This window comes from Hyla sarda, chromosome 1 (assembly GCF_029499605.1).
Source record: "Hyla sarda isolate aHylSar1 chromosome 1, aHylSar1.hap1, whole genome shotgun sequence".
In the NCBI taxonomy this organism is placed as follows: domain Eukaryota; kingdom Metazoa; phylum Chordata; class Amphibia; order Anura; family Hylidae; genus Hyla; species Hyla sarda.
The window spans coordinates 300,605,752-300,626,060 of NC_079189.1; the positions used below are offsets into that span (position 1 = coordinate 300,605,752).

Consider the following 20,309-nt stretch of genomic DNA (forward strand, 5'->3'; position numbering starts at 1 on the left):
TCAGCATTTTCCCACTGCTCACCTGCCACTTGTTTATAAGGGCGTATTTGCACAAGTCTTATTATTTTTTTTTCCTGCATCTTTCATTACTACAATGAAACCTATACGTTTTCATTTAGACATATACTGTACTGCGATGCCCTAATGGATCTGTATACCTGTTATGACAACGGCTTGAGTTATCACAACATGGTAACAATAACAAGGGAGCATCCTCTACATCTAAAGGGAAAAAGGTTTGACCCCAACATACTGTAAATGTGGATTCTTTACTGTAAGAGCAGTGAGACAATGGAACTCTCTAGTCATAGGGAACATAAAACAGTTCAAAAGGGGCCTGGATACATTTCTAGTTGATGATAATAATTATAATAATGTTCATAATAATATGTTAGTTTATGTGCCCACTAGGTTTTTGCCCTTAAAGGGGTACACCACTTGAATTATTATTATTTTTTTAAATCAACTGATGCAAGAAAGGTAAACAGATTTGTAAATTACTTCTATTAAACCCCTTAAGGACCCAGCCCATTTTCACCTTAAGGACCCGAGCGTTTTTTGCACATCTGACCACTGTCACTTTAAGCATTAATAACTCTGGGATGCTTTTTCTTTTCATTCTGATTCCGAGATTGCTTTGTCATGACATATTCTACTTTATGTTTGTGGTAAATTTTTGTCGATACTTGCATCATTTCTTGGTGATAAATTCCCAAATTTGATGAAAAATTTGAAAATGTTGCTTTTTTTTTTTTTTTTTACTTTGAAACTCTCTGCTTATAAGGAAAACGGACACCCCAAATAAATTATATATTGATTGACATATACAATATGTCTACTTTATGTTTGCATCATAAAGTTGACATGTTTTTACTTTTGGAAGACATCAGAGGGCTTCAAAGTTCAGCATCAATTTTCCAATTTTTCACAAAATTTTCAAAATCTGAATTTTTCAGGGACCAGTTCAGTTTTGAAGTGGATTTGAAGGGCTTTCATATTAGTTATACCCCATAAATAACCCCATTATAAAAACTACACCCCTCAAAGTATACAAAATGACATTCAGAAAATGTGTTAACCCTTTAGGTGTTTCACAGGAATAGTGAAGCAGGAAATTCAAAATTTTCATTTTTTACACTCGCATGTTCTTGTAGACCCAGTTTTTGAATTTTTACAAGGGGTAAAAGGAGAGAAATTGCCCTAAAATTTGTAACCCAATCTCTCGAGTAAGGAAATGCCTCATATGTGGATGTAAAGTGCTCTGTGGGTGCACTAGAGGGCTCAGAAGGGAAGGAGCGACAATGGGATTTTGGAGAGTTAGTTTTTCTGAAATGTTTTTTTTTGGGGGGGGGGGGGGTGGGGGGGTCATGTCGCATTTAGGAAGCCCCTATGGTGCCAGAACAGCAAAACAAAAAAATAAAAACCCATATGGCAAACTATTTTGGAAACTACAACCCTCAAGGAACGTAAAAAGGGGTACGGTGAGCCTTTACACCCCACAGGTTTTTGACAAATTTTCGTTAGTCTGATGTGTAAATGATTTTTTTTTCTTACAAAAATGCAGTTTTTTCCCCAAAGTTTACATTTTTACAAGGGGTAGTAGGAGAAAATGCCCACCAAAATTTGTAACCCCATCTCTGGAATATGGAAATACCCATTTTTCATTTTCACGGACCACTGTTCCAAAAATCTGTCAGACACCAGTGGGGTGTAAATGCTCACTACACCCCTTAATAAATTCTGTGAGGGGTGTAGTTTCCAAAATGGGGTCACATGTTGGGGGGGGGGGGCATTTTTTAAACATAAAATGTTAATTTTAAGTTTAAGAAAACGGTATAAGAACGGTATATTTTTGGTGAATGCTTTTTCCTAAAGCTAGATTCACGCTGCGTTAGTGATTCTGTTACATGTATCCGATGGCATCCCAACGAAAACGGGATCAGGGTAACAGAGCAGCGGGGCACCATTCATTTTAATGCGTCTACTTTCAGCTGACTCAAAAGCATGCTCTGCTGCGCTATCCACTCAGCTGAAAATGGCGCATACAGCCTTATCTGTGAATTTTTTTGGATCATTGCACATTTTACGCTGTGTGAACATGGCCTTACTGTGGGCTAAAATGGCTGATAAAGGGGAATAATAGAATGCATTTGAGTACTCAAGACATAATGATTAGGTATTCTGTATTGCAGCTTCCACATACTGTATTACTTCATTGCCACTTACTGTGTACTGGTTATCACACTGAATGTAAAAAAAAAAGCAGTGTTTTCTTGTGACACTGAAAGGGTTACTGACCTTTTAGAAAGCAACAATTCTAAGCATGGAATGTTTGCAGCTGTGATAAGTTCCCTTTCCTCCTCCCTCAATTTCTTCTGTCTCTACATACTGAACCCAGCTTTCTTCCTGTGTTCGCCTTGTGACCTCTGAAGTTCTTTACCTAATGTCTGCCGTGATGACGCAACAATTGGACATGTTGAAACCAGAAGACTGACCCCATCAATATTCTAGATTTCTTTATAAAAAAAAAAAAATGCATGCCCATAAGTTTATGGGTAGGTTGTGGCTGAAAGCTATCAGCTGACAAAATGTTCAGTAAGTGTGGGTTTATGTATGTCCAGCCAACCAGTTTAGTTTTCTCTTGGGGTGGTTTTGCAGAATAAAATAATAGCATTGCCCCATTATGAGTGCCCTAGGAAAAGCCAGGTGCTACTCATCTAGCCTGTTGGATTCAATATGCTTATCCAATGTGTTTCGGCAGGGCTGTGGAGTTGAGTTTAAAGCATACCAATCATTTCAGATGAGCAGCACTATTTCTGGCTATTATAAAACTTATACAGTAACCCCCCGAAATGCGATGGCCCCGACATATGATAAAATCGACATACGATGGCCTCTCAGGGGCCATCGCATGTCGATGTCAGCATCGACATACAATTCTTTTATATGTCGGGGCCATCGCATTAACTGCTATCCGACACTGCAAAATGCTTAAGCTGCTGCCGGATAGCAGTTTAAGCATCCCGGGCAGGTTCGCCTACCTATTCCCGCTGCTTGGGGTCCACTTCGCGATCCTCCGGCATCTTCCGCATCTTCTCCAGGGTCCGGGCCTCGCTTTCCGGCGTCGTTATTACGTCACTACGCACGCCGCGCCGGCGCAGCAGCGTAATAACGTCACCAGAAAGCAGAAGATGCGGAAGAAGCCGGAGGATCCCGAAGAAGACACCGGAGCAGCGGGACAGCATCGAGAACCCCTGGGACAGCATCGGGAGCGGTGAGGACCTGGTCCGGAGCGACGGGGACAGGTGAGTACAGCTTCCTATACTTTATATTGCACGGATCCCTCAACATACGATGGATTCGACAAACGATGGGTCGTTTGGAACGAATTACCATTGTATGTTGAGGGACCACTGTATGTGACATTTTTAGCAGGTTTCTGCTCTGAAGGCTTTGTCTATTATTTGCAGTTCTTGTAGAGCTGGTTGGTTGAGCCTAATGTCTAATGAGGAGGTGATCCTTCTAGGTTTTTTCATGTGATGCGACTTTTTTGCGACTTTCGCATTTGATAAATCTCTGACCACTGCAAGTCAAAAATCACTTTTTGCTTTGGTAAGCAAGATTTTTATTTTTTGCTTAGGACACTGCACAATCAAAAAGTCGCAGAAAAAAGAGAGTAGCCGCACGTGCGACTTTTTTGTGACAATTTAAAGCAGAACAAATCTACTAAATGCTTTGATAAATGTCCCCCTTAGATACCATAAAAAACGACCAAAAAGTCCTATGGAAACAAAAAAGGTACAATTTAAAAAACTACAGACCACAGTGCAAAGAATCAGCCCTCATATAGCCCCATATGCGCAAAAATAAAAAAGTTATTGGGGTCAGAAGATGACCATTTTAAAGGGGTATTCCGGCTTTATACCTAATGGGGGAGATTTATCAAAACCTGTGGAGAGGCAAAGTTGTCCAGTTGCCCTTGGCAACCAATCAGATTGCTTCTTTCCTTTTTCACAGGGCTTTTCAAAAGTGAAAGTAGTGATCTGATTGGTTGCTATGGGCAACTGGTCAACTTTACCTCTCCACAGGTTTTGAGAAATCTCCTCTTAATCACTATATCGCTGCACTATGCCGGCCGCTGTCTCCGAGACGGGGACGTGACGTCACGGACACGCCCCCTCTAGTCACGCCACGCCCCCTCCAGTCATGTTTATGGAGGGGGTGTTGTGTGACGTCACTAGGGGGCGTGGCTGTGACGTCACTTCCCCGTCTCAGAGACAGCGCCCGGCACAGATTGCCGGGGGCTGCACCTAGATCGTGGGGGTCCCCGTCGGCGGGACGCCTGCGATCATACATCTTATTCCCTATCCTTTGGATAGGGGATAAAATGTATAAACCCGAAAGACCCCTTTAAACATACAAATTTTGGTGCATGTAGTTATAATTTTTTTAAAGTAGTAAAATAAAATAAAACCTATATAAATTGTGTATCCTTGTGATCGTGTGGACTTACAGAATAAAGTTAAGGTGTCAGTTTTAACGGAAAGTGCATGGTGTAGAAACGGAAGCCCATAATAATTACAAAATGGTTTTTTTTTTTTTTTTATTTCACCGCACAAATATATATATTTTTTGGCTTTGCAGTAGATTTTGTTATTAATTGATTAATGTAATTACAAAGTACAATTGGTGGCGCAAGAAACAATCCCCTTATATGGGTCATTAGGTGCAAAATTGAAAGAGTTATAATTTTTAGAAGGGGAGGAGAAAAAAACAAAAGTGCGAAAATGAAAATTGACCTGGTCCTTAACCCCTTAATGAGGCAGGACGTAAATGTACATCCTGGTGCGGTGGTACTTTATTCATCAGGACGTACATTTACGTCCTGTACAAGACCGCGAGCATCGAACCGATGCTCGGGTCATGCACGGCAGATCCTGGCTACTATCAGCAGCCAGGAACCCACCGGTTATGGCACACATTAACCCCTCAAATGCCGTGATCAATACAGATCACAGCATCTGCTGCAGTGCGCTGACACGGGTATCCGATCATCCAGCAATTTGGCCGGTGGTCCCCTCACTTGCCTCCGGCCGTCTCCAGGGGTCTTCTGCTCTGGTCTGAGATCGAGCTGAGAACCCTGATCAGTGCTATGTCCTATGCATAGCACTGAACAGTATTAGCAATCAAGTGATTGCTATAAATAGTTCCCTATGGGGACTATTAAATTGTAAAAAAAAAAGTAAAAACATTTGTAAAATCCCCTCCCCCATTAAAAATGTAAATTGTCTTTTTCGCATTTTACCCCCAAAAAGTGTAAAATTAAATAAATTAAAATTAACCCATGAAGGACCCTGCCAATTTTCACTGTAGGACATGGCCATTTTTTGCACATCTGACCACTGTCACTTTAAACATTAATAACTCTGGGATGCTTTTACCTTTCATTCTGATTCCGAGATAGTTTTTTCGTGACATATTCTACTTTATGTTAGTGGTAAAATGTTGTCGATACTTGTATCATTTCTTGGTGAAAAATTGAAAAATGTGATGAAAAAATAGAAAATTTTGCATTTTTCTTTTTTACGTTGAAGCTCTCTGCTTATAAGGAAAATGAATATTCCAAATAAATTATATATTGATTCACGTATACAATATGTCTACTTTATGTTTCCATCATAAAGTTGACATGTTTTTACTTTTGGAAGACATCAGAGGGCTTCAAAGTATAGCAGCAATTTTCTAATTTTTCACCAAATTTTCTAAATCTAAATTTTTCAGGGACCAGTTCTGTTTTGAAGCGGATTTGAAGGGTCTTCATATTAGAAATACCCCACAAATGACCCCATTATAAAAACCACCCCTCAAAGTATTAAAAATGATATTCAAAAGGTTTGTTAACCCTTTAGGTATTTCACAGGAATAGCAGTAAATTGAAGGAGAAAACTCAAAATCTTCATTTTTTACACTGGCATGTTCTTGTAGACCCGGTTTTTGAATTTTTACAAGGGGTAAAAGGAGAGAAATCTTCCTAAAATGTGTAACCCAATTTCTCTTGAGTAAAAAAATACCTCATATGTGTATGTCAAGTGTTCGGCGGGGCAGTAGAGGGCTCAAAAGGGAAGGAGCGACAGTGGGATTTTGGAGAGTGAGTTTTTCTGAAATGGTTTTTGGGGGGCATGTCACATTTAGGAAGCCCCTATGGTGCCAGAACAGCAAAAAAAACAAAAAACCCACATGGCTTCTATTTTGGAAACTACACCCCTCAAGGCACGTAACAAGGGGTCCAGTGAGCCTTAACACCCCACAGGTGTTTGACGACTTTTCGTTAAAGTTGGATGTGAAAATGATTTTTTTTTTTCACTAAAATGCTAGTTTTCCCTCAAAAAAATTTTTTTTTACAAGGGATAATAGGACAAAATGCCCCCCAAAATTTGAAACCCCATCTCTTCTGAGTATGAAAATACCCCATGTTAGGACGTAAAATGCTTTGAGGGTGAACTACAATGCTCAGAAGAGAAGGAGTCACATTTAGCTTTTGAAAAGCAAAATTTGCTGAAATGGTTTTTGGTGGGCATGTCCCATTTAGGAAGCCACTATGGTCCCAGGACAGCAAAAAAAAAAAAACACATGGCATACTATTTTGGAAACTACACCCCTCAAGGCACGTAACAAGGGGTCCAGTGAGTCTTAACACCCCACAGGTGTTTAACGACTTTTGTGTAAAAAAATTTTTTTTTTCACTAAAATGCTAGTTTTCCCTCAAATTATTATTTTTTTTTACAAGGGGTAATAGACAAAATGCCCCCCAAAATTTGAAACCCCATCTCTTCTGAGTATGGAAATACCCCATGTGTGGACGTCAAGTGCTCTGATGGCACATAGGGTTTCAATGCTCAGAAGAGAAGGAGCGCCATTGAGCTTTTGGGGAAAAAAAATTTGAAATGGAAGTCAGGGGCCATGTGCGTTTACAAAGTCCCCCGTGGTGCCAGAACAGTGGACCCCCCACATGTGACCCTATTTTGGAAACTACACCCCTCACAGAATTTAATAAGGGGTGCAGTGAGTATTTACACCCCACTGGCGTTTGACAGATCTTTGGAATTACATTTTTCATTTTCACGGACCACTGTTCCAAAAATCGACACCTGTGGGGCGTAAATGCTCACTGTACCCCTTAGTACATTATGTGAGGGGTGTAGTTTCCAAAATGGGGTCACATGTGAGTATTTATTTTTTTGCGTTTATGTCAGAACCGCTGTAAAATCGGTCACCCCTGTGCAAATCACCAATTTAGGCCTCAAATGAACATGGTGCGCTCTCACTCCTGAGCCTTGTTGTGCGCCCGCAGAGCATTTTACGCCCACATATGGGGTATTTCTGTACTCAGGAGAAATTGCGTTACAAATTTTTGGGGTCTATTTTTCCTTTTAACGCTTGTGAAAATAAAAAGTATGGGGCAACACCAGCATGTTAGTGTAAAATTTTTTCTTTTTTTTTACACTAACAAGCTGGTGTAGCCCCCAACTTTTCCTTTTCATAAGGGGTAAAAGGAGAAAAAGCCCCCCAAAATTTGTAGTGCAATTTCTCCCGACTACGGAAATACCCCATATGTGGCCCTAAACTGTTTCCTTGAAATACGACAGGGCTCCGAAGTGAGAGAGCTCCATGCGCATTTGAGGACTAAATTAGGGATTGCATAGGGGTGGACATAGGGGTATTCTACACCAGTTATTCCCAAACAGGGTGCCTCCAGCTGTTGCTAAATTCCCAGCATTCCTGGACAGTCAGTGGCTGTCAGGAAATGCTGGGAGTTGTTGTTTTGCAACAGCTGGAGGCTCCGTTTTGGAAACACTGCCATACAATATGTTTTTCATTTTTATTGGGGGGGAGGCAGTGTAAGGGGGTGTATATGTAGTGTTTTACCCTTTATTTTGTGTTAGTGTAGTATAGTGTTTTTAAGGTACATTTGCACTGGCGTGTTATGGTGAGTTTCCTGCTAGGAGTTTGCGCTGCGGTGGAAAATTTGCCGCAGCCCAAACTTGAAGCAGGAAACTTACTGTAAACCTGCCCGTGTGAATATACCCTGTACGTTCACATGGTGGGGCAAACCTCCAGCTGTTTCAAAACTAGAACTCCCAGCATGTACTGACAGACCGTGCATGCTGGAAGTTCTACTTTTGCAACAGCTGGAGACACACTGGTTGGAAAACCTTCAGTTAGGTTCTGTTACCTAACTCAGTATTTTCCAACCAGTGTGCCTCCAGCTGTTGCAAAACTACAACTCCCAGCATGTACTGATCGCCAAAGGGCATGCTGGGAGATGTAGTTATGCAATAGCTGGAGGTACGCAACTACAACTCCCAGCATGGCGAGACAGCTGTTTGCTGTTTGGGCATGCTGGGATTTGCAGTTTTGCAACATCTGGAGGGCTACTGTTTTAAGAGAACACTGCAAAGTGATCTCCAAACTGTGGTCCTCCAGCTGTTGCAAAACTACAAATCCCAGTATGCCCAGACATCAAACAGTTGTTTGGGCATGCTAGGAGTTGTAGTTTTGCAAGATCTGGAGGGCTACAGTTTAGGGACCACTATATAGTGGTCTCAAACTGTAGCCCTCCAGCTGTTGCAGAACTACATATTCCAGCATGCCCAAACAGCTGTCTGGGCATGCTGGGAGTTGTAGTTTTGCAACATCTGGAGGGCTACAGTTAGAGACCACTGTACAATGGTCTCAAACTGTACCCCCAGATGTTATTAGGCAACTCACCGGCTTCCGTCGGATCCATCCGTACGTCATCGCCGCCTGCTGATCTCCGTCGCCCGCAGCCTCCGTCGCCCGCCCGGATCGGTAAGTGGATCTTTGGCGCCGGTCCCCGTCGTTTCCCCGTCCTGCCCCGCCTATTGTGTGTGGGCAGGATGGGGAAAAGGAAAATTAACCCCCCCCCCGCCCCCAATCTGCTATTGGTGTCTAGACCACCAATAGCAGGGATAGGAGGGGTGGCACCCCTGCCACCTCACTCCTATCGCTTAAGGGGGATTGTGGGTGTCTTAGACAACCACGATCCCCCTTATATTCTGGGTCACTGGGTCACCATAGACCCGTAATGACCCGGAATCGCGCAAATCGTGTGAATTCACTTGCGATTTGTGCGATCGCCGACATGGGGGGGTCTGATGACCCCACTAGGCGTTTGCACGGGATGCCTGCTGAACGATTTCAGCAGGCATCCCGGTCCGATCCCCGCCTGGCGCGCCAGGGTGTCATGACGTACGCGTACGTCAAGGGTCCTTAAGGGGTTAATAAACCTATTTGGTATTACTGCGTGCGTAATTATCCGAACTATTGAAATATAATGTTGATGATCCTGTATGGTGAACGGCATAAACTTAAAAAATAAAAAAAGTCCAAATTTGCTGCTTTTTGTAACGTTTAATTCCCCAAAAAATTATGAAAAATGTATTAAAAGTTTTATATATGCAAATGTGGTATCAATGAAAAGTACAGATCAGGGCACAAAAAATGAGCCCTCATACCGCCACTTATACGGAAAAATGAAAAACCTATAGGTCAGCAAAATAGAAGGATTTTAAACGTACTAATTTGGTTAAAAAGTTTGCGATTTTTTTTAAAGCGCAACAGTAATATAAAGTATGTAATAATGAGTATCATTGTAATCGTATTGACCCAAAGAATAAAGAACACATGTCACTTTTACCGTAAATTGTACAGCGTGAAAACGAAACCTTCCAAAATTAGCAAAATTGCAGTTTTCGTTTCAATTTCCCCACACAAATAGTATTTTTTGGGTTGCGCCATACATTTTATGATATAATGAGTTATGTCATTACAAAGGACAACTGGTCGCACAAAAAACAAGCCCTCATACTAGTCTGTGAAAAATATAAAAGAGTTATGATTTTAGAAGGTGAGGAGGAAAAAAAATGAAAACGTAAAAATAAAATTTGCCGAGTCCTTAAATGGTTATTCTGCCCCCAGACATCTTATCCCCTTTCCAGAGGATAGGGGATAAGATGTCTGATAGCGTGGGTCCCGCCGCTGGGGACCCCTGCAGTCTCTCCTGCAGCACCCACTTGTCACCAGCTGCAGGAAGCAAAGATCGCTCCCTGCCTGATGACTCACGATACAGGAGCTGGAGTATCGTGACATCACGGCTCCACCCGTCTGGATGTCATGCCCCACCTCCTCAATACAAGTCTATGGGAGGGGGCGTGTCAGCCATCACACCCCATCCCATAGGCTTGCATTGAGGGGCGACATCACAAGGTGGTGGAGCCGTGAAGTCACGATACTCCAGCCCCGTGTTCGTGATGCTTCACACTTGGAGCCTCCAGCAGAATGAAAGATTGGGTGTGGAATGAAAGATTGCATGGGTCCCCAGCAGTGGGACCCCCGCGATCAGATATCTTATCCCCCTATCCTTTGGATTGGGGATAAAATTTCTAGGGGCGGAGTACCCTTTTAAGGCTAAAAATGGTTTGAGTCCTTAAGGGGTTAAGGTCAAAATGGGCTTGGTCCTTAAGGGGTAAAGATAGGTTACAAATTTTCTTACATTGACTTGTACCTTTTGATCTATGGAAAGTTTGTACAAATGACAGTGCCTGTTTAAGTAGACTTTGGGGTGGAGATGGTATAAAAATGTTTAGACTCCAACATCGAAATAGAAACTGAATATTTACTTTTTTTGCATAGTTGATTAAAGTTAAATCTATGAATATTTTGAAATGTTACTCTGAAATGTTTATAGTGAATGATATATTGTTGTCGTAAGGCAGCCTGAAAATAGTGGCAGGTTCTTTTTCAAAAGAGCTTTGAGGCAGTAGTCCCAAATTTAGGTTTTTACTTGCAATTATTGAATATGAATAGAAAGCAGAAATTGATTGGAAAAGAAGTCTACGGAGACTCCCTATGCATTTATCAGTGGCCACATGGCCTCATAGCCTGGCCTCATATGCCTTACTCAGGTAGGGCTGAGCTGTGAGGAAGAGATTGTAGGCCGAAAACAGAAGGGGCGTGGTTTATTGGAGGGGGTGTGGCTTTTAAGCTGGACTGACACATTCATCCTGAAATGCGGTGCTTGCGCAGTGAGATTGTGCTGAGCTGTGATGAAGAGATTATTGTTGAAGAACCAGTAATGCTGATGTTTTGGGCTGAAACAGTGTTTTTTGCCTCTAGCCGAAACAAAAAAAGGGCTGAAAATAGAAGGGGAGTGGTTTGCAAGCTGAATCGACAAACTAACCAGGAGATGCAGAGCTTGTGGCGTATGGTACTGGAAGTCCTATAAACGTACATGGAAGTCTTTAGAACTTTAGACAAAAAAACAGACCCTCACAAATGGGGTGGGTGAGGGTTAGTTGAACTACCGTATTTTTCGCTCCATAAGACGCACCTGACCATAAGATGCACCTAGGTTTTAGAGGAGGAGAACAAGTAAAAAAAAAAATATTCTGAACCAATTCCCCCTTTGTGGCCAGCAGGACCCCCCATGTATTTGCTTACCGGTATATCACTACCGGTGCCCTGTTCTGCCGTCCGCATAATGGAGTATATGGAGGAGCATGTGACACACACACACGTCACTTCCCTGTGCCCAAAGTAACGTTACTCTTGGCGCAGGGGAGTGACGTGTGTGTCACATGCTCCTCCATAAGACGCCATTAAGCGGACAGGAGAATGGGGCAGTGACAGTAAAGGGGATGGAAGAACGGGGCAGCAGCGTGAATCAGAGGCCGCGCGGCAGCGGAGCACTACAGACCCAGGAGCAGGTGAGCTTAGCAGCCTTCCCTGCACTCCATTCGCACACTCACTTCATTCGCACATTCATTCGCTCTATGAGACGCACAGACATTTCCGTCCCACTTTTGGGGGAGAAAAAGTGCGTCTTATGGAGTGAAAAATAGGGTATTCTATCATTTAAGTTGGCGGAAGAAACGTGTAAAGTTACTCTTTGTGATTGTTTTCACAAAGTGCATTTTCTTGTGACTTTTGCAAAATGGCAATGAAAGTTATATGACCAGCCCCTTGGAATATACCGCCGTACAATTCAGCTCTGACTGGTGAGCCCTTGTTCTTGAGTTGATGGGGAGTCAGCGGAGTGGCATTGCACACCCATTTTGTATGTGTTACCTGTCCACCCCAGTACACATCATACATCACACCCAGATTGCAAGCAGCCTCACTTGGTACCCAAAACTTTCTGCGACTAGCTCCAGAAGTCAAACAGAAATTGAGATCCTAAACGGGTTCAGCTGACGTTAATGCTTTACTGACAAGAAGTAACCGCTGTCAGTTGTAGCCGACCCGATGCTGGATCTCCTCTTCTGATCACAAATAGGTTTTCCTACACTGACAAATCGCTGTGCGTCTATAATACACTTATCACCGTGGCCTCCGGTCTAATGAATCGCCATTAGAGACAAAGGGGGAGATTTATCAAAACCTGTGTAAAGGAAAAGTTGTCCAGTTGCCCATAGCAACCAATCAGATCGCTTCTTTCATTTTGCAGAGACCTGTGAAAAATGAAAGAAGCGATCTGATTGGTTGCACCACTCTTCCTCTACACTGGTTTTGATGAATCTCCCATAAAAGCCCTAAATCTTTGCTGCTGTATCAATATACTCTAGATAACCCCAACCTGTATTCTGCCGACAGATGCTGTGTATATATATATATATATATATATATATATATATATATACAATACTGCGGTTATAAACTGCTTAGAGAGGAAGCACTTCTCATCCAGCTCACTAAGATGGAGCTTCTCTTCATCTATAGCAATATAAAAGCAGTACACCACAACGCTTCATTGGGTAGGGTGCTTTTATTTATTAGGACTTCCTGGCTTTGTGTTTCAGCCTGGGCTCCATTTTGTAATTGACTGTCAGACACCCATGTCTTTGGTATGCAGTATTGCTGGAATTACCGGCCTTGTCAGAGGCCCTGGATCAGATTACTGGAAAAAGAGGGTTTCTCTCTTCTTTTTTTCCTTTTGTACAGAGGCATACCAGCTTAAAACTAAAGGTCTTTAGCATAAAGGCTGCAGAGTGCTATACATTTATGTTTTTCTTTGTATATTTAGAGTGGTCCCTCAAGTTACAGTATTAATTTGTTCTAGCAGGACTATTGTGAGAGACTAAGGGGGGTATTTATCAAAGGATTTATGTGTGTGTTTTTTTTTTCACGTAACTTTGGCGCAATACTTTGGCGCAGTGTCTTTTTGCGCCAAAGTTTGCCGCATCTTCTCCACTGTCATTTTTACAACTTCTCAAAATCACACGGTCCTGTGTGTGATTTTAACTTTAGTCAGTGATTCAGTGGCGCAATTTTGGCGCAAATCCCCGCCAAGAAATTTTGCTCATGGAAAACACACTTAGCAATGTCAGAAAATGTAAAGGCGTCAAAATACATTAAAAAAAAATGTTTTTTGTGAAAGCAGCGACGCCTCCAGGGCTGCTCAATAATATCCTGCGACATAGTTGTCTCTGAGGAACCTTCATTGGACATGGCCACACAGGTTCAGGAAAGGTAAGCACTAAAACAGTGGTCTCCAACCTGCGGACCTCCAGATGTTGCAAAACTACAACTCCCAGCATGCCCGGACAGCCAACGGCTGTCCGGGCATGCTGGGATTTGTAGTTTTGCAACATCTGGAGGTCCGCAGGTTGAAGACCACTGCACTAAAGTAACAAAAAAAAAAAAAACTACCCAAGTTGAAAATAAAATCCATTTCGCTTGGTGACTATAAACCCCACAAAAGAAAATAACTCATGTCGCTTGCTGATATACTGCAGGAGGGACTCCGAAATGGCTGCTCTACAGGGTAACATACGCGTCCTCTGTGGTGGTAAGTTCTGTGTAAAAGGCGCTGTGAACAGATGATTTCGGCATTTGCGCCAAAATTACTAACAACTGGCACCAAATGATAAATTTGGTGCATGTCCACGAAAACCAAAGTAAAAAAAAAAGGGTAAAAAGAAACTGTCAACAGGCAAAATTGATAAATACCCCCCTAAAACTCTAAGGAAAGCTAGTGGTTGTCAAGCCAAAATAATGAAAAATGAGGAATTAAAGAAAAAAAATAATAGCTACAGTATTTTTCGGCCTATAAGACGCACTTTTTCTTCCCCAAAACTGGGGGGAAAAAGTCGGTGCGTCTTATACGGCGAATACACCCCTATCGCGGCGGTCCCTGCGGCCATCAACGGCCGGGACCCGCGGCTAATACAGGACATCACCGCTCGCGGTGATGCCCTGTATTAACCCTTCAGACGCGGCGATCAAAGCTGACCGCCACGTCTGAAGGGAAAGTGACACTAACCCGGCTGTTCAGTCGGGCTGTTCGGGACCGCCGCGATTTCACCGCGGCGGTCCCGAACAGCCCGACTGAATAGCCGGGTTAGTGCTTACAGGACACCGGGAGGGACCTTACCTGCCTCCTCGGTGTCTTCTCCGTTCAGGGATCCCCTGTATGGCCGGCGCTCTCCTTCCTCGTCATCACGTCGTCGCGTATGTGCGTCGGCGTGCGTAACGACGTGATGACGGCGACGGAGAGCGAGGATACCCTTCCGGCAGCAGAGACGTTCCGGAGTGAAGGGGGCACGGCGACAGCGATGGAGCGACATCCAGGGCAGCGTTGACTGGTCCAGAGCGGCGGGGACACGTGAGTATTACCTCCTATGCAGTGGTCTTCAACCTGCGGACCTCCAGATGTTGCAAAACTACAACTCCCAGCATGCCCGGACAGCCAACGGCTGTCCGGGCATGCTGGGAGTTGTAGTTTTGCAACATCTGGAGGTCCGCAGGTTGAAGACCACTATTGATTTCGAAATCTTAAATTTTTTTAGATTTTGCACCTAAACATAGGGTGCGTCTTATACGCCGGTGCGTCCTATAGGGCGAAAAATACGGTAACTGATTCAGATAAAGTGAGTCGTACATAGAAGTCTGAAAGAGTAACTGGAATCTGTAATTCACTTTCTGTGTAAAAGAAAGGAGCTTCTTGAGCATCTTGTACAGTACACACCGTGTACAAGAAAAATGGAACCACCTGATGTCTAAAAAGATAGCTTAGGATGGAACATGTAGTTTTGTACGTATTGACAGCCAGTCAGTGCATACCAATCAGTACAACTAATATGTCCACTCTGATTGGTCGAATCTTCCAGCCATGCACATGTACCGTGGGTCTCTACTGTTTGTAGCTTCATTGTATGTTGAGTCTAGTTTCAAGCTACAATGGTCCAGGAAAGACCATTGCATGTTAAAAATATTGTAAGTTGAGGGACCACTGTACGCTCTTGTCCCTTAGTATTATTGTATTAGCTGCTGCCATCATACAGTCAAGTGCTATAATTGTACACATTGTGGTCAATGTGTGTCACTGTTTATCTGTTCATTGACGTACAGTGGTCCCTCAAGTTACAATATTAATAGGTTCCAGGACGACCATTGTATGTTGAAACCATTGTATGTTGAGACCATAACTCTATGGAAACCTGGTAATTGGTTCTGAAGCCACCAAAATGTCATCAAAAATAGGAAAAAGTGAGGATTAAAGAAAATTAAGTAGAAAACTACTATATATAAAACAAGTCCTTAGATATAAAAGTAAGAAAGATCTGCTGGGAGCTGTAAATCGCTGTCTATGTCAGTGTTTTCCAGCCAGGGTGCCTCCAGCTGTTGGGAAACAATGGTTTATGTAGAGGACAGGAGCTTCTTCAGGGTCCTGTACAGTACACACAATGTCCCAAATGGAGTCACCCTTACTTGATGTCCAAAGGAGCAGCTAATCCTGGCACAGGAGTAGTACAGAACTTGTAGTTCCTCCCTGTACTGTAGGGGGCGCTACCAGACAGACAGTCACTGCATGCACTTCAGGAATACAGGGGGTTTTACCAGTAAAATGCCCATTCTGATTGGTCAGTTTCTCCAGCTGTGACACATTTCACAGATCTGGACTGTCCGTGTCATTGTATGTTGAGTCTGGTTTCAAGACCATTGTATGTTGAAACTATTGTAAGTTGAGGGATCACTGTATTTGTTTTGCTGTGTACATTTACTTCCCCCCTGTGCAGCAGCTTCCTTTCTTCTCCTCTCTCCAGGCTAATCCACGCTATTGCTGGCTGCGTATTACCCTGCAGCACCGTACACAAACATTTGTACTCTGCACTTCCCCATTCACTTGTTAGCCACACCTAGCATTGAAAGGGTTATTCACGTACTGTAGTTCCTTTTTACCCAAGCACATCAAGGTTTTAGTGGGTGGGGGGGGGGGGGGAGCTTTGGAAGACAAGAGGGTGTTTCGAAAAAGGAGGGCAGCTCCCAGGCTTGGCTGTTTCCAGCTGCCTTGTGATTGGTTAAGTATAAGGGCGGCACTTTGGTAGATGAGGAGTCCTGGCGTGGAGTAAGGCAGGAGCTGGAGGAGCTGAACGGGTTCACAGTGACCTTATCTGCTTATGTACTCATTCAGATGTGTGGTGTCAGCACTACCCTGTGTGTGCAGGCTTTGTCCATAAACGCCTTTGATTTTCGATTTCCCTGGGGTCACTTAAGAAAGATATATACATCCTTTATGCCCACGTTGACAGACTGACTGCTCATCTTTCAGGTTTATTACGTCGTACTCAAAGCAAACCAGTATTTTTGCTCATAGCTGAAAGTCTTTTTTTATTAGTTCAGAACTTGTTGTTTTTATACTTTTGTGCCCCAAAACAATGTGTGTGTGTGGTTTCCTTTTCATTTACCTTTCCTTTGAGTGTACTTTTAGCACTGTTGACCGGACAGCCGTCAATGTAAGGTATAGCTCACCTCTTCACAGTGGACTACAACATTTTTCATCTCATTGGCATAAAGTTATGGATATGATGCACTGTGATCCACCTTATTGACGCAATGTAGCGTTCTGTACCACCCTTTAGCAGAACTAACCGTTACCATTTGGGTTACTCTAAACCTAAGATTGTTAACTGAACTCTATGAAACTGGCAAAAGTCTTATATCTGTGGGACCTGGCACCTTCCAGTATACTGTAGAGGTGTTATTGGTGGGGGGGGGGGGGGGGGGGGAGGAAAGGAAAAGAGACTGGACGACCATTGTATGTTGAGACCATAACTCTATGGGAACCTGGTAATTGTTTCTAAAACCCCAAAATGTCATCCAAAAATAGGAGAAAGTGAGGATTAAACAAAAATAAGTAGATATCTAATACAGATAAAGCAAGTCCTTACATATATATAAGGAAGAAAGATCTGCTGGGAGCTGTAATTCACTGTGTATGTAGAGGACAGGAACTTCTTCAGGGTCCTGTACAGTACATGCAATGTACTAAAAAAGTAACATGGAACCACCCTTACCTGGTGTCCAAAGGAGCAGCTAACCATGGCATAGGTTTAGAGTAGTACAGAACATGTAGTACCTCCCTGTACTGTAGGGGGTGCTACCAGACAGCCAGTCAGTGCATACACTTCAGTAATACAGGGGTTTTACCAGTAAAATGCCCATTCTGATTGGTCGGTTTTTCCAGCCATTGATATGTTTCACAGATCTGGACTATCCGTAGCATTGTATGTTGAGTCTGGTTTCAAGTTACAATGGTCCAAAAAAGACTTGTATGTTGAAACTATTGTATGTTGAGGCCATTGTAAGTTGAGGGATCACTGTATTGGATAGTGCAAGTAAACAGCAGTTTTATCTGCAAAACCATCATGAACAGTCTATTTTCTCAGTCACCCAGCACACACTAAATGTGTCCTTACCCTACAGCATGTTCTCTGTATTATTTGGTGTATATGTATTAAGAATTATTTTCTAATTAACTAAATATATGGTGTTTTTATTTTTAACAGTTTGTCCAGCGGCATGTAAGTACCATGGCTGTACGTCCGATTACCGATGTTGTCACAGCGAGTGCCTTGGGAGCTGCCTGGAACCAAATGATCCAACCAAGTGTGTGGCATGTCGTAATTTCCTTCACGATGGAAAGTGTGTTGAGTCTTGTCCACCTGGCTCATACAGTTTGCAAGGATGGCGTTGTATCAGCTTCAGTGAATGCCAAATGCTTCACAAAAAGTGTCAGAATTCCACAGACAGCTCCTGTTCACGGTATGTCATTCACAAGGGTGAGTGCATACCAGAGTGCCCGTCTGGATTTACCACCAACTCTACCACGTAAGTTTATCTGCATCTTCTGTTTCAAATAACCAGAGGATTGTCACCTTGTCTGAGGTGGTGTGTGTGTGTAAACTACTGATAGCCAAATATGCACCCTCATAAAATGGCGCAAATGGGAGACCCTGGATAGTGCAAAGAAGGGTGAAAAGCTCCCACACAGGTGGTCAAGTCAGTGCTAACCATGCCCCCTGACAGGCCTATAGACTTCAGTGGGCCAAACGTATTCTGATTGTTAATATTTCCCGAATGTACACGGGATTAAAAAAATACCCAGTCAGGGTATACATTCGGGAAATTGACTGAACATAGTCACAACTGGAATATATTCAACCCTTTTTAAGTCTATTGGCCCCATTGGCAACACATCAGGCTGGACATTGGCATCCCTTTTTAACATTATACCCACAGACAGTGTCAATCTAACAAGTGTAACATTTATTTACATTTGTTGGTGTCACTGTTCATATACAGTATATGGCAGTATTACTTTTTCATTCATGTGATGGACACATCCTAAATGTTTTATCTTGCCAGTGACTGGTTTCTGTGTGTAGGGTATGTTCACACATAAATTCTGCTTGTGGATTTTCCGCTGCACAATTCCGCAAGCAGAATTCATGCTGAAGAAAACCTGTAAGCGGATTATGTGGCTCTTTATTGAAGACAGTGGGTAGCAGTATATTCCTTGCAGATTTTCAGCTGCAGTAAACCCATAGCAGATACTTTACATGTAAATGTACACTAAATCTATTTTTCTTTTCTTGTTGTTTGTACAGTCTCACTTGTGAGCCATGTGAAGGTCCTTGTCCAAAGGTCTGTATAGTGAAAGAAAAAGAGAAAGTTATAGATTCGGTTACTTCTGCCCAAGATCTCAGAGGGTGCACAGTGATCAGTGGGAGTTTGGCCATCAATATCCGGGGTGGCAGTAAGTATTTATGCATTCTTGGATATGGTGTAATGTTACTACAGAATCTGAAAACACAGACCGCTGTAGCCTGCTGACAGACAGAATGCAGTTTTCCTTGGCATTTTCATTGCAGAATACAGGAAATTATAATGGCATTGCTTGGGTTATCCCAGTATATGAAGTTACCCCATATCCATGGTATAGGGAATAACCTACTGGTCGGTGGGTGTCAGACCTCTGGAACATGGTCAAATCTCCACCAAGTGAATTGGGTGGGAACGCACATGCTTGACTTCGGCTCTATTTACTCTCTATAAGACTTAAAGGGGTTGTCCAGTATTTAATAAAATGCTGCTTTTTTTTCACCACTTTTGTTCTCAGGTTGTTTGTAGCACTGGAGCTCAGTCCCTTTCACTTCAATGGAGCTGAACTGCAATGCCAGACACAACTTGTGGACACAAGTGATGCTTTTTTCTTTTTCACATAAAAAGGTGCAATTTTTTTAATGATACTGAACAACCCCTTTAAACATTGCTGAGCACTAAACTCTGCATGTGTGCAACTCAATTTGCTTGGAGGACATCTGACCTCTGTCAACACTAGACCCCCACCTACCAGTTTAATTATCCTCCAGCTAGTTTGCACACCATTTTAACATCCATTTTGCCAGTCATAGGGGGAGATCTGAAAACCTGTCCAGAGGAAAAGTTGCTGAGTTGCCATAGCAAGCAATCATATCACTTCTTTCATTTTTTGGAAAGTCCTCTGCAAAATGAAGGAAGCCATGTGATTGGCTGCTATGGGCAACTCAGCAATTTTTCCTCTGGACAGGTTTTGATAAATCTCCCCCATAGTGTTGGAATTGACACTGTTTCCAGATGAGAAATGTGCACAACTTTCCATAGTTAGAACAGTTAAAGTTAGCCACACTCATACATATCTCTCTGACAGCCATCTTTCTAGATCTTCCATACATATGAATGCTCAGCTTGACTGAGCATTCATGGGTTCAATATAGAGAGGGGGTGAGCCACTACCAATCACCTATGCTGGCAGCTTATTTCCCAAGAACAAATGGATGGTGCAATGGAAATCCCTCATGTCCAATCCTTTTTAACATTAAAAAGTTGGATAGGCTTGCAAAAATCTTCATGTTTAGCACGTGTGTTATGTGTATGGGGCCTTAAAGGGGTTATCCAGGAAAAAACTT

General features: G+C 42.8%; 1 protein-coding gene across 2 annotated transcripts in view; it reads left to right on the forward strand.

The window, feature by feature from the left end:
* The window catches only part of INSR (insulin receptor), a 140,904-nt gene that overhangs the window by 74,940 nt on the left and 45,655 nt on the right, over positions 1-20,309 (forward strand). Inside the window, exons 1-3 of one of the 2 annotated variants that reach the window (XM_056518099.1) lie at positions 12,725-12,833; positions 17,868-18,189; positions 18,969-19,117. In XM_056518099.1, the coding sequence (XP_056374074.1) occupies positions 12,776-12,833; positions 17,868-18,189; positions 18,969-19,117 (529 nt within the window). In that variant the 5' untranslated portion in view covers positions 12,725-12,775. Of the gene's footprint in view, positions 1-12,724; positions 12,834-17,867; positions 18,190-18,968; positions 19,118-20,309 lie in introns of those variants that run through there. The other variant, XM_056518098.1, reaches the window with a different exon arrangement.